A 12657-nucleotide genomic window follows, 5' to 3' on the forward strand; every position below is an offset into this window, starting at 1 on the left:
TTTTCTCTCAGAGGGTGATGCTGGTGCCCAGAGCTGTGGGTGCCCCCACAAACAAACGTGTATGTTTGGTGGCCCTGCCAGGCAGGGGGGTTGGAACTACATGATCCTTGAGGTCCCTTCTAACCCGGGTCGTTCTGTGCCCCATCCCTGGAGGTGCTCAGGGCTGTGGATGGGTACGGGGCAGCCCGACCTGGTTGGTGCTGGATCGTCAGCCCTGCCCGCAGCAGGGGGCTTGGAGCTGGGTATCTATGCGCTGTGATTCTGTGACTCTATGACGGAGCTCGTTCGGGGCAACCCCGTGCGGGGCCACTCCGGGGGAGGGAGCCCAATCCCGTCCTCACCCCTCCCCGCCGCCCATGGCGGAGCATCCCCATCGCTCGGCGCTCCGCAGCCTGGGACGGCAGCCCCGAGCTCTCCGCGCTGCCTGTGGCCCGGCCCCCGGGGCTGAGCGATCCGCCGCGCTGCTCCCGAGGAGAACCGGGCCCCGCGGCGGAGCGGAGCGGCGCTGGCGCAGCGGAGTCGGGGCCGCCGCTATTTAGGGCGGGCGCGGCCGGAGCCGCCGCAGCGCGGAGATGAACGGCAGCACCGCAGGTGAGTGTCGCGTCGGGCGAGGCCGGGGCAGCGCCGACGGGGCGGGCAGCGCTGCGGTTCGGTTCCGTTCGGCCCGGCCGGGCGGAGGGCGCTCGCGCTGCCCCGGTGAAGTTGGGTCCGGCACCTGCCGAGGGCAGCGGAGCCGCGGGGTCCATCGCCGGTGCGGCCGCTCGCTGACCGCGACTCGGGAGCCCGGGGCTCACCGCGATGCCGGAGGGGGATGCAGGGGATGGGGAGGGGTGAGGAGCACTGGACGTGGACGGGAGCGCGACTTTATCCCATGCGATGCATCGATCTCGCGGTCGGGTTGGAGTTTTAATTATGGAATGGCTTCAGTTTGGAGGGGGCCGTGGGGTCTCCCAGCCCTCAACGTGCCATGGGCTGTGTGCCCCCACCTGGTCGGGCTGCCCGGAGCCCCGTCCATAGGCTCAGGGTTCTCCAGGGATGGGGCACTTGTGCTCTGGGCAGCGTTGCCAGCGCCTCGCTGCCCTCTAAGTGCGGATTTTCTCCCTGACGTCTAAACGAAATCTCCCTTCTTTTAGTTTAGATCCATTCCCCTTTGTTGGGTCACTATCTGCCTGTGTAAAACGACACTCTCCCTCCTGTTGTTCCTCCTTTGAGTACTGGAAGGCCACAGTGAGGTCTCCCAGAATCTTCTCCAGGCTGATCACCTCCAGCTCCCTCAGCTTTTCAGCACAACAGAGGAGCTCCAGCCCTCTGAGCATCCTTATGGTCTCCTCTTGGTCTGTGCCAACAGCTCCACATCTTTCCTGTGTTTGGAGCACCAGATCTGGACACAGTACTGCAGGTGGGACCTCGTGAGGGCAGAGCAGAGGGGACAACAGCCTCCCAGTGCCACCCCTCTGCTGATGCAGCCCAGGGTACTGCAGGTCTTCTGGTCTGCGAGTGCACACTGTTGCTCATGTCCAGCTTTCCTCCATCAGACTCCTTAAGGCCTTCTCTACATGGTTGCTCTCAAGGAGTTTTTCACCTGGGATCACCCCCGACTCAGGTGCAGCACCTTGCATGGCCTTGTTGAACTATGTTAGGTGTATGTGGGCCCAGCTCTCGATCCTATCCAGGTCCCTCTGGCTGGCATCCCTTCCTTTCGTTGTTTCAATTGCTCTGCTCAGCTCGGTGCCATCAGCAAAGTGCTGAGGGTGCACTTGATCCATCATTGATGTTACTGGTAAAGATGCTGAAGAGCACCAGTCCCTGTTGAGTTATTGCAGATCTCCTTCCCACAGTTGTAGGGGGATATTTAGTAAATGGATTAAACCACTTTGAAAGTGTAATTTTAGTGTGAATTGGTCTGAGAGAGCTCTGGGTGGCCATATCTCAGTTATCTATCACACTGCAGTGCTACCACCCCATCCCAGTGTGTACCCAAGTGACCCAGCTGCCCGGCCTCTGCCTTAGGTGCAATGTGGCAAAGCACCACCGCTAATCAGGTGCTCCCTCTACCTGCACAGGTAGATTAGGGTAGTATGGTTAGGTTATGGTTGGACTTGATGATCTTTAAGGTTTCTTCTCAGGGTGGTTCTGCTTTTGGCTTTTTTTATGTTTGCCCCAAAGTAAGATGCCATGATAAAGAAGGATTTAGGTTGTGCACTGTGTTCTTCTTCAATACTGAAGTGAATTAATATCAAACAGCTGGGCTGTTCTTTGTATGGACTGTAATGTTTGCTTTATTCCCAGGTTTGTATGCTTTCAGAGCAGTGTCCTCCCAGAGACATCACTCTCATTTTAACCTGAGATCACAGATCGTTGTGTCTTCTTTGCAGCCAATGGTCACTCCTTTGATAGGAGATAGAAATAGAGCCTGTGTAGTGCAGGAATGTGTGAATAAACGTCTGAGAATCAGAAGATGGAAAAATCCAGCCTGCTGTGCTGTGAACGATGCTGGTTTGCAGCTTTCTTAGGGTTCTGTAAAGTATGTTTTTAAATGGAACACGCCAAATTGCAGGAAGATGTGCTGGGTCTGGCTGCTTGCAGTGTCTCCCATCCTGCACATCACTCCAGTAGCACTGAGGGGAGGTTACAACCTTTACCATCTCTGAGCTCGTTGTAACTTGGGGAGTTCATTCTAAATTGGGGGGGAAAAATAATTGTTGTTGCTGTAAATGCTGTAATAAGGAATGTTTCAATGTTTCTATGTCTGAAGAGCACTGAGCTGGTGGGGATGCTGCTTCATGGTGGCTTACGGATGTTGAGGAATAAAAGGAACAAAGACTGAATATTTGGGGACGTCGCATCTGTATGGTAGGGAGTAAATAATAAGGTAGTACAATGGAGATCACAATGCAGTGAGAAGTGAGGGCTGAGAATTAGTGGACGTGAAGAAACAGTCTATTAAGATAGGGAACAACTTGGTAGTCATCCTACGAAGCAGAGCCACAGAAGTGTTCCTTCCTCCTGGTCCTGCTCTAAAGTGGTGGGGACTGGGAGCCCTGCCTTCCCTGTGGCAGCTGTTAGAAGCAGTTGTGGCATTCATTCCTCAGCAGTCTGTGCTTGAAGACGATAACAGTTATCTTAATTTCCCTGCCTCCGCGGAGCACCGCAGTACCACAAAGCTGAGTCCTGAGCCAGTTCCAGATCTGAGTGGCAGCATTCTGTAGCACTGGAACTGCCTTGGATTGCTTTGTTCACTGTTGTACTCAGGGGAAAAGGTGCTTTCCAATCCACTTTGCTTCCCCAATGCTGGATTGCTTGGAAATTGCATTTAAGAAAGATGGTTTAATTTGCCCTTAACATCTCTGTCATGGGAAGTTTTTGTGGTGCCTCCAAACAATTCCTGTAAGAGCTTTGCTGCTCTGCCAGGTTTCCCCAGCAGAAGTTACGTGCCTCTCCCTTCAGTAGAGCAGCCATAGCCTTGGGGAATGGGCTTTTCCTTATGATCTATAGCAGACTTTCATGCGTATAAAGACTGTTGAACACTTCCTTCAGCTGTGTCCTTTCTGTCTGTGCCACTTGGAAGGGGTGTCAGATTGCTGATGCTGCTATTGGGACCTCTTGGTCCTACCGTGTGAAGCTGGTTACTCTGCATTGTGCAATAGGGAAACTGCTTGTTTCTTAAACTCAAATTTAACCTTACTCCTGCGTGCTAAAATCAGCTTGTATCACTGGAAGAAGCACGCCATCCACTTTGTTAACCGAGCCCTTACTGAAAGCAGTGCCAACTGCTGTGCCTCCTTGTTCCCATCACAGCAGGGTACGTTCTGCATGGTGCTGGTAAAGCTCTGAGTGCTGTCTGCCATGTCTGGCTGTGTGCTCCAGATGAGGTCATTCAGCCAAATGCTGATCCCATTTTCTTCCTGAGTTGCTTCCAGCATGGAAGCTAAGGAGGTACGAGGAGAATGAGGAAGTGTAAGGCCATACTTGTGCAAATGTGCACGTTGACTTTATTTACCAGGTGAGGGAGTGCTGCATGAGAGGTCAGTGTGCTGCCTTCTGAAGCCACCTCATTCCCTGTGTTGGCAATATGGGGGCAGATGGGGCACAAGGAGGCTCTGATTAGTTGTTTATAGTTAGGCTTATCAGTTCTACCATCATTCTACTGTTGTCAAACGGGCTGCCCAGGGGTTGCTGGATGCACATAGAGGTTTTGCATTGTGCATGTTTGTCATCAGACACTGCAAGGCTGATGCAGTTCAGGTAATGCTCTCAGAACTATATGATCTGGCTTCTGCTTCCTCTAAAGAAGCTCTTGGTGATGTGCTGTAGAGGATGTTTCTGTGCTATTGCATCTATCAGCATTACTGCTTGCTAATTTCCAGCCTTTTTTTGTGATTATTGCAGATCTGTAGCAGGGTTTGGGTTGGAAGGGGCCTTCATTCCAACCCTGGTCATGGGCAGGGATGTCTTGCACTACATCAGTCCCCCTCATAAGGCACATTGAGTTGCAAGGTGTAGCAGCAGTGGGTTGGGTACCTCATGTGCATGTAGACAGGAGAGAGAAAATAATGGTATTTCCTTGAAAGCTGAGCAAAGTATTCAAAATCGTGTGCCTGTGCAACAGCATGATGGATTGAGAAATGCTAAGGAGGTCATCTTAGAGCAAAATAAGAGGTCAGGGAGGTGCAAACTAGCTATGGCTTCTGCTTGTAGGATATGGCAGTGTATGCAAATAATATAAAGTAATTTGGCACTGATGCAAACAGAGTGCTCCTGAGATCTCAGAAACATCCTGAAAAATCAGAATAACCAGTCTAGCCAGTAGCACTGCGTGCTGCTCCCTAAGCACATGAGAAATTCAGGTGCAAACTGTGCTGCTGTTGACTGAGCTCTGTGTCTAAAGAAGTTTTAATCATTAATTCTGCTAACACACATTCTGTGTGGAGCGAATTGGGTTCCTGTGGTCCACTCAAGCTTATGATCCATGCTTGAGAGGAAGACAAATGAGCAATTGCAGTTGTGCTTGTTCCTCTCTCCCAGCAACACGTTTGCAGGTTGCCCTTGTTTTGCTCTTAGTTTTGATATTGGACCCAGTGTTGAAATCAGCTCCTTGCTATATGAACATACTTATTCCATTCTAGGTTACTTTCTTTGCAAGGTGCTTACTGCTCCTTCACACGGTACACTGGCTCATGTGCATTGGATAGCAAATAACAGCACTCACATTGCTGCTTCTAAACCATCCCTCCCCATATTTGTTCATCTTCTTTCTTTCTGCTGGCAATTTGGCAGCCGTTCCAGTACGCAGTGCTGCCTAATCCTCCTTACTGTGCAAGGTACGTGTGCCTGTTCTTTTCTTGTCAGGTTTATTCTCTCTCATCTACAGCTTCTACAAAGTGATTTTTTTTTTCCCTGTATGCATTTCTAATCCATTTCTAATCCAGAGCCTGGATTCTAGTTCGGGTTATTGTTACCTTTGAAGCATACTCAGTCCTTCACACAGATGCATGCAAACCATTCAGCCATACCCCATTTTACTGATGTTACCAAGCTTTAACTCTTAGGCAAATTCTGTTTTATGGTCAGTATATTATGGGATTACTTTTACTCCCAGGAGCTGCATCCTGCTTTGGCTGTGGTCTATGGACTGTTTAATTCCTTCTTGAGCAGATATTGGGATCTGGTCTCAAAGTGGCACTCTATGAGCACTCGAATGCTATTGACTGGAGTCAGTTGTCCCAGATCTACAAGGACTGGCTCAGAAATTGCTCCCTCTTTCGACTTGTGTGAACGTCTCTTTGAAGTGTGCGGTTATTGCTAGGAGTGCCATCTGCTGTTTGCTGGGCCACACTGTGTCTTCGTTGTCTGTCCAGGTTTCAGTGTGATGGAACCTACCTCGTTTATTTTGGTAGTGGATTCAACGTTGAAACGAAAAACTAAACCCAGATATGAAAGGACAGAAGAACAAATGGGTTTTCAGTTGTCTCCTGATGTAGCTCTGTTCTCAGCCGTCCCTTTGCAAATGTTGTTACCCAGCTATGGGGGAAAAGAATGGACTGAGCTGTGCGGTGTCCACGCGATGGCACTGTCACAACCATCTTCTGCTGCCATTAACCTCGTGTTTGCCAGTGTGCCACTGGGAGCAGGGCATGGAGCTTCACAAGAAGCACAGCCCTGCCCTGCTGCTTTCCCATTGCTACTCCATTCCCTACTCCAACCATAGAGCTGAAGCACAAAGCGCCTTTGCAAAGTTGTCTGGCTTTAGGTGAGCACCTCAGGCTATGATAACGCTATTATTAACATTATTGATTATAACAGTGGTTATCACTGACAGTTAAAATGCTTTTTCACTCTGAATATGTACCTCTCTTCACCTTCAAGACCATGAACTGTGCTTACCCTTTGCCTGCCAAGTTAAATAACAGCCCACTGCCTAATATTGTCTCTCCATTTAAGTATTTTTTCCTCTGGTGAGGAACTAAAAAGAATTCCTCCAATCTTTCCAGGATACTCCAGTGTTCTTTTTATTTTCCTTAATAAGTAGCAACGTGTTTGACCTTGACGTTGACTGTATTGTTTAATATCCAATTAATAATTATAATTTCTAATGTGTGTAGCTTAAGAAAACTAATCTTTTCTTTCTCTGTTTTTCAGCAGGAAATTCATCTGTCTCTGTTTGGGATTTTCCCTTAGTTGAATAAAAGGTAACTTAAATATTAAATTATCGGGAAGACATTCATTTTAGCTTGATGATAACTGATGTTCTTTACATATTAATATGTTAATTTTAACTGAAATACCTGCAGTATTGACTGTCAACTCACACAAACTAAGCACAAAGTCTCCAAAATAGGCATCACAAGGCATGACATTCAAAGGAGCTTCTATGAGTAGATTTAGAATCTCTGATTCCTAAAGATACATGAGTGCATGTTCTTAGCAGTGCATTGAACTTAACCTCAATAAATGAATGTTATATCATTAAACAAATACATAAATCTTTGCAATAGCAGGGCTGTGAGTTTTAACTGAGTTTTATGGCCATCCTGTTTGACCATGCAGATACCCCAAGGCACTGCCTTGTCAGTTTTGTCTATGGAACCCAGGAGATTGTGACTGATTGAACCAGATCAAGCTTCTGTTCAGGTGTTACACTGCGAGTGTGTATTTATTTAGGATATTACAGAACTCTTTTGCAGTTCTGCACATTATTTATTCCCTGCTGTGGCACTTTGCTGCTTCTTAGGGAAAAAATATTTTGGCTGATTGTTTTGCAGAAGTCTGTAGTCCCTGGTGATAATTTATCACATAGGGAATATGTTTTCATGTCAGCACAGTGAATACCCAAGATAAAGTTCTAAGTAGGGAGCAAAAATGAATATTGCTAATTGTTCTGTCTCATGTTTCTGGTTTAGGTTTTCTCCTGTGTGGGATGTGTGATCAGCCTGGTGTTCAGGTAAAGAGATTTCTTGGGCTCTAAAAGCAACAGCTCTGAAATGAGCTGTTGAGTCAGAGAATCAAAGGGGTGACAATAAGATAATGAAAAAGAAATCAAGAATGTAAAGGAAAATTATCACAGAGAAACTAGGTTGATGTTTAACATCCCTGTCTGAGGAAGAGAATCCAGGGTAAGTTCTCAAGTATAACCTTTATTTCTGACCAAAATGAATAACAAATCTTTACAATCAGGTAGCTGTAAGCCAAAGAGCTCAATGCAGCTCAGGATCTGAGGTACAGTGGGACCAAGAGGGGCATTCAGCCTCTATTTAAAATACTTAAAACTCCCTTTACACCCATCAACTGTAAGACAGCTGTTGTGATGTTGTTTCCAAAGAGACCTGATGGGTAACTGCGTATTCATAAACCTGAAGTCTGTACTTGGCTGGTTTGCAGAAGTTATCATAAACAGTACTATTACTGTGCACACAGTAAATACTTTCTTCTGGGGAACAGTGAAAATGGCTTATGTAAAGGTAAGTTTAGCCTCACAAAACCATTGAATGAAGTTGTGGAATATATGGAGTGGTTGATGTCCAATTGATGCAATTACTTGGATTTCTCAAGTGACTTTGGATAAGGTTCTTGGCCAGAGATTCTTAAAGAAGGTAAATAAGGGAAGTTCAGACTACCAGAGATCTGAAAAGTGTGAGGACTGAGGTGAGACAAAGCTTTTCAAGTACTGAAAGAAAGGACTGACTGCAGAGCTGCAAAGGATGTTAAGTAAGGCGTGGGCAAAGGAGTTCAGTGAAGGGAGGAGCAAAAAGTGAGCACATGGGGTGGGGGGAAATGCTGATGTAACCTCTCATGCCTTTGCAATTATATTAATTGGAACTGTTCAGTGGAAATGTCAGATCAGTGATTTGATGGTGGGAAAAAAATAACACTCAAGAACTGTGGGGAAAGAAACTGAGAACAGGAAAGACCATTATGCTGCATGTTCATCTGTGGGTCACTTCTGGTGCAGATTGTTATCAGCATGGCATGCAGCTCTTGTTCGCTGCTGGTGAAAATGCTCAGCTTATGGTGGTGACTGTACTGAAAAATAGTGTTCTGTAGATGAGAATTTGGTCTATCAAACAGACTTACTGAGCTCAGTGTAGCTGTTGTATTTTCAACTGAAATAAATAGGGGGCGTTACTTTTGGAGCAGCCTATCTATATGCCGCCCAGGCAAGCCAACAGGTTGGTCAGCCATGCATTAAACCTTTGCTCAGTCACAAAAATGGACATTAAGAAGAGCAGTTTGCTGAAGAGAGTAATAGTTTACTATGAAATTTGTGACTATTGGTCCCTTATTGGGAAAATATACCTACAAAGAAAATGCATCTGTGAAAGGAACTCTGAATCATAGAAGATGGATGCTTAGAGAAAAAAAATATACAACATATATATACATATATAGATCAGAAAACCAGAAACCACTGTGCACACTGGTAGGAGCTCAAGAGAAGCTGTGGGACACATTGGTGTTTCATGTAGGATGGATGCTCTTGCTCTACAGATTCCTCACCAGGTGAGTCTTAGTTCTTTGTCAATGTTGTTGCTGTTAGAGGCATTTCAGCCTGAGGAGGAGGAATCAGGCCTGGAGGTTACGTTTGTGAAGTTCAGCATCTCTGTTGTTAGCTCTGGGGATGTGCTTTAGAGCTGTTCATGACCTGCGTTCAGTAAATGTGTATGTTTGGTGGCCCTGCTAGGCAGGGGGGTTGGAACTACATGATCCTTGAGGTCCCTTCCAACCCAGGTCATTCTGTGATTCAGGATCTCGATCAAGAAGGCATGGGCTGCTATAAGTAAGTGATGTGGGTCTGACCAAAAGGTCTCAAGGAAATCTGTCCTAGGATGTTCTCTTCAGGTTTGTAAAGATTTCAGTTACATGAAGTAAATCAAAAGAAAGTCTGCTGTTTGTATACTGTCACAGCTTAACTTCCTCAAATCCCCTATCACCACTGTGGGCTAAAATGTTCACTTTCTCTTTGCAGATCCCCTTAGGCAGCCCTACTCTTCCTCTTTCAAGGGAAGCACCATCAGTCATTGCAATCATTCACCATGTGTGTGACCAGCAGCATCTCAGCACATGGAGCATTCTGTGAGCTTCAGCACCAACGCACTGAGTTCTGGTTCCCAATACAGCATTTGAAGACCGGATGTTTGTTGAAGAGAAAGCCAGAATGATCTGGAGGAATAAACACAAACAGAGCTCTGCACTGTTTGGAAACTGGTCATGACCTACAAATCTGGCAGAAATTAGGTTTACATCAAGAATCCAGGTAGTATTGTGTTATCACTTGGCTACTCTACCAGAAGAGATCTTTATAAATACCAGAAGTGTGACATTCAGGTGTTAGAGTGGAAGTGAAAGTACCCTTGAGGATAGCTTTGTCCCAAACACTGGGGCCATAGGTTACGCACCCAGATGTTTCTATGTCAGCCTTTCACTCTCCAGTATTGATTTATGCAGCTGCTGTTTTCAACGAGTTGTTTTTATCTTCGGCATTGGGCTCTAATAGAAGAGGCTGTAACTCAGCAAAAAGGTGAGCATCTTTCTTCATCATCCTGGAAAGATTACACTGAGAACTGCAATCAGGACGGAGGATGACTCAGTATAACCTTTCTGCAGAGCTCTCCCTGCAGAGCTCAGCAAATAAGTCATTAAATTTTACTGACCCACCTCTGGCTTTGGATGACAGGACACTGTTAGGGCTGAATATATCCCTGTCGGTCCTTCTGTCTGTCATAACTTTGGCAACAATCCTCGCAAATGTTTTTGTTGTTATTACGATTTTTTTGACTCGAAAGCTCCACACACCTGCAAATTACCTCATTGGCTCCTTGGCAGTAACAGATCTTCTAGTGTCTGTCCTCGTGATGCCCATCAGTATCGTTTACACTGTCACCCACACGTGGGCCTTTGGCCAAGTGCTGTGTGATATCTGGTTATCATCAGACATCACGTGCTGCACAGCCTCAATCCTGCACCTCTGCGTTATTGCACTGGACAGATACTGGGCTATCACAGATGCTTTGGAATATGCCAAACGCCGGACTGCTGGCCGAGCAGTGCTCATGATCGCTGTGGTTTGGATGATCTCCATTAGTATTTCTGTGCCACCATTTTTCTGGAGGCAAGTGAAAGCTCATGAAGAAATTGCCAAGTGTAACGTGAACACGGATCAGATTTCCTACACCATTTATTCCACTTGTGGAGCTTTCTACATTCCAACTGTGCTCCTCCTAATATTATACGGTAGAATTTATGTAGCAGCTCGATCCAGGATCCTGAAGCCACCCTCGCTGTATGGGAAACGATTCACTACTGCACACCTGATAACCGGCTCTGCTGGGTCTTCCTTCTGCTCCATTAACGCAAGCCTTCACGAAGGGCATTCCCATTCTGGTGGATCCCCATTATTTATCAATCATGTTCAAATAAAACTAGCAGATAGTATCCTGGAAAGGAAAAGAATTTCTGCTGCGAGAGAAAGGAAAGCCACTAAAACTTTAGGCATTATCCTAGGAGCTTTCATCTTCTGCTGGCTGCCGTTCTTCGTCATGTCCCTCGTCCTGCCCATCTGCCAGGACGCGTGTTGGTTTCATCCCATCCTGTTGGACTTCTTCACGTGGTTAGGTTACTTAAACTCATTAATCAACCCCGTCATTTATACAGCTTTTAATGAAGAATTTAAACAGGCTTTCCAAAAACTAATACATTTCAAAAAGTGCTCGTCTTGATCCTCTTCTCATGCATTACTGACCTTTGCACAATCTTGCAGCCTCCCTTGAGATTTCCTGTGCTTTGATTCCTGGGTCCAGAGTGGTGATCTCCATCCCTGCGGCTGCCCTGTGCTGTGCATGGAAACAGGGAACATCTTGCAAGTCTGGTTCTCTTTGTCTGGAACTCTGTATACCATAAGATAACTTGTCTGTGGTCTCTGCAGTGATCATTTGTAACATGTAATATCAACAGACAAAGTAAAGTTTGCAACGGGTGGAAGACAGAACAGAAAGCTGAGTTTGTACAGGGCTGCTCTGAAAGTAATGCCTCCTGGTTTATAGTGCTGGCCCACAACACCAGAGGTGGGTGTTGGTGGGATGGCAGTAGAAGTTGAACCTTCCCACCGATATCCCATTACATATTGTTGCTGTATGACACATGGCAGCAATCTGACAAATGGTGCTACCAAGCCTGCCACGTCTTTGTAACCTGATGGGAGGAAAACTTAGGCATATTTGGAGGACTTCGGTGCTTCTGCTGTATGTTACTAGCAGTTCACGTAGGCTGAGAAGGTTTCTGGAGAATGGGATCTAGAGTCTGTATTTCCTGTCCATCTGAAATTGATAAAACTGGCAGCTCTGGCAGAAAACAGGTGGCAGCCTGAGTGCAGGCAGCAGGGCATGAAGACATGGCAAGCAAAGTGAGTTCAATGGGCATTTGAAGCTGCACTTTTGGTGAACTGCAGAAAGAAGCCATACTGTTGGAAACCATTTTTACGCACTTGATCATGTGTGCAATATCAAAATAAACAGCATGAACGTTACTGAAAAGTACTTTGCTCTTATATTTGTGTTGTTTGGGCTCGTTTTTGGTTTTTCTTCCGTGTCCAAAATGAAACAAAATATGTTCAGTGCCAGCGTGGAATGATGGGGACCTCAGAATGGAGCCAGAAGGATCAGCCCTTGGTTCTAATAATGTTTATTCCATAACCATAGAAAATGAAGGTAAATTTAGCAAAGAACGTTGCTATGTCTAATTCTTGGGCACTCAGGCTCCCTTAGGAAGCAACTACATGCTTAAGATTGAGCCAGGAAAAAGCTATTTCTTTTTCAGCCTTGGTGAGAATTGAGTCTTCAGACAATGTGTGGATACTGTGAGCCTTTGGGGATGAAGGATGTGAGTGAAAACTGAAGACTTCAGATAGGGAATGGACAGCTGCCCAGAAGTAGAAGATAAAGGTTGTTGGGTTGGATGTGAAGTATAAGGAAGAAATTGCTCACCATGATGAGGAGAGGATGTCAGAGTCTATGTCTGCTATGTGAGGAGCTCTAACAAATGTTACCCTGCTTTACCTTTATTCTAAGTGGTCAGTGGATTGAGATTCTTTCATTGTTGTTAACAGTCCTGGAGATGATAGCTTAAGTTAGCAAATGGAAAAAGGGATATTTGGAAAGCCACATC

At 46.2% G+C, this 12657-nt stretch overlaps 1 protein-coding gene across 2 annotated transcripts; it reads left to right on the forward strand.

The window, feature by feature from the left end:
- The first annotated feature begins 449 nt into the window (after window positions 1-449).
- HTR1D (5-hydroxytryptamine receptor 1D) lies at window positions 450-12029 on the forward strand. 2 transcript variants are annotated; one of them, XM_015883420.3, is made up of 4 exons: window positions 450-591; window positions 6643-6689; window positions 7401-7441; window positions 9464-12029. In XM_015883420.3, the coding sequence occupies exon 4, from the start codon at window positions 10077-10079 to the stop codon at window positions 11211-11213; it is 1137 nt and encodes a 378-aa protein (XP_015738906.1). In that variant the 5' UTR covers window positions 450-591; window positions 6643-6689; window positions 7401-7441; window positions 9464-10076; the 3' UTR covers window positions 11214-12029. The 2 variants fall into 2 exon arrangements, with proteins under 2 accessions (XP_015738906.1, XP_015738905.1); XM_015883419.3 differs by having other exon boundaries at window positions 454-591; window positions 6640-6689.
- The last annotated feature ends 628 nt before the right edge of the window (window positions 12030-12657 follow it).

Source organism: Coturnix japonica, chromosome 17 (genome assembly GCF_054131305.1).
Source record: "Coturnix japonica strain WE chromosome 17, WE-NBRP24, whole genome shotgun sequence".
Lineage (NCBI taxonomy): Eukaryota > Metazoa > Chordata > Aves > Galliformes > Phasianidae > Coturnix > Coturnix japonica.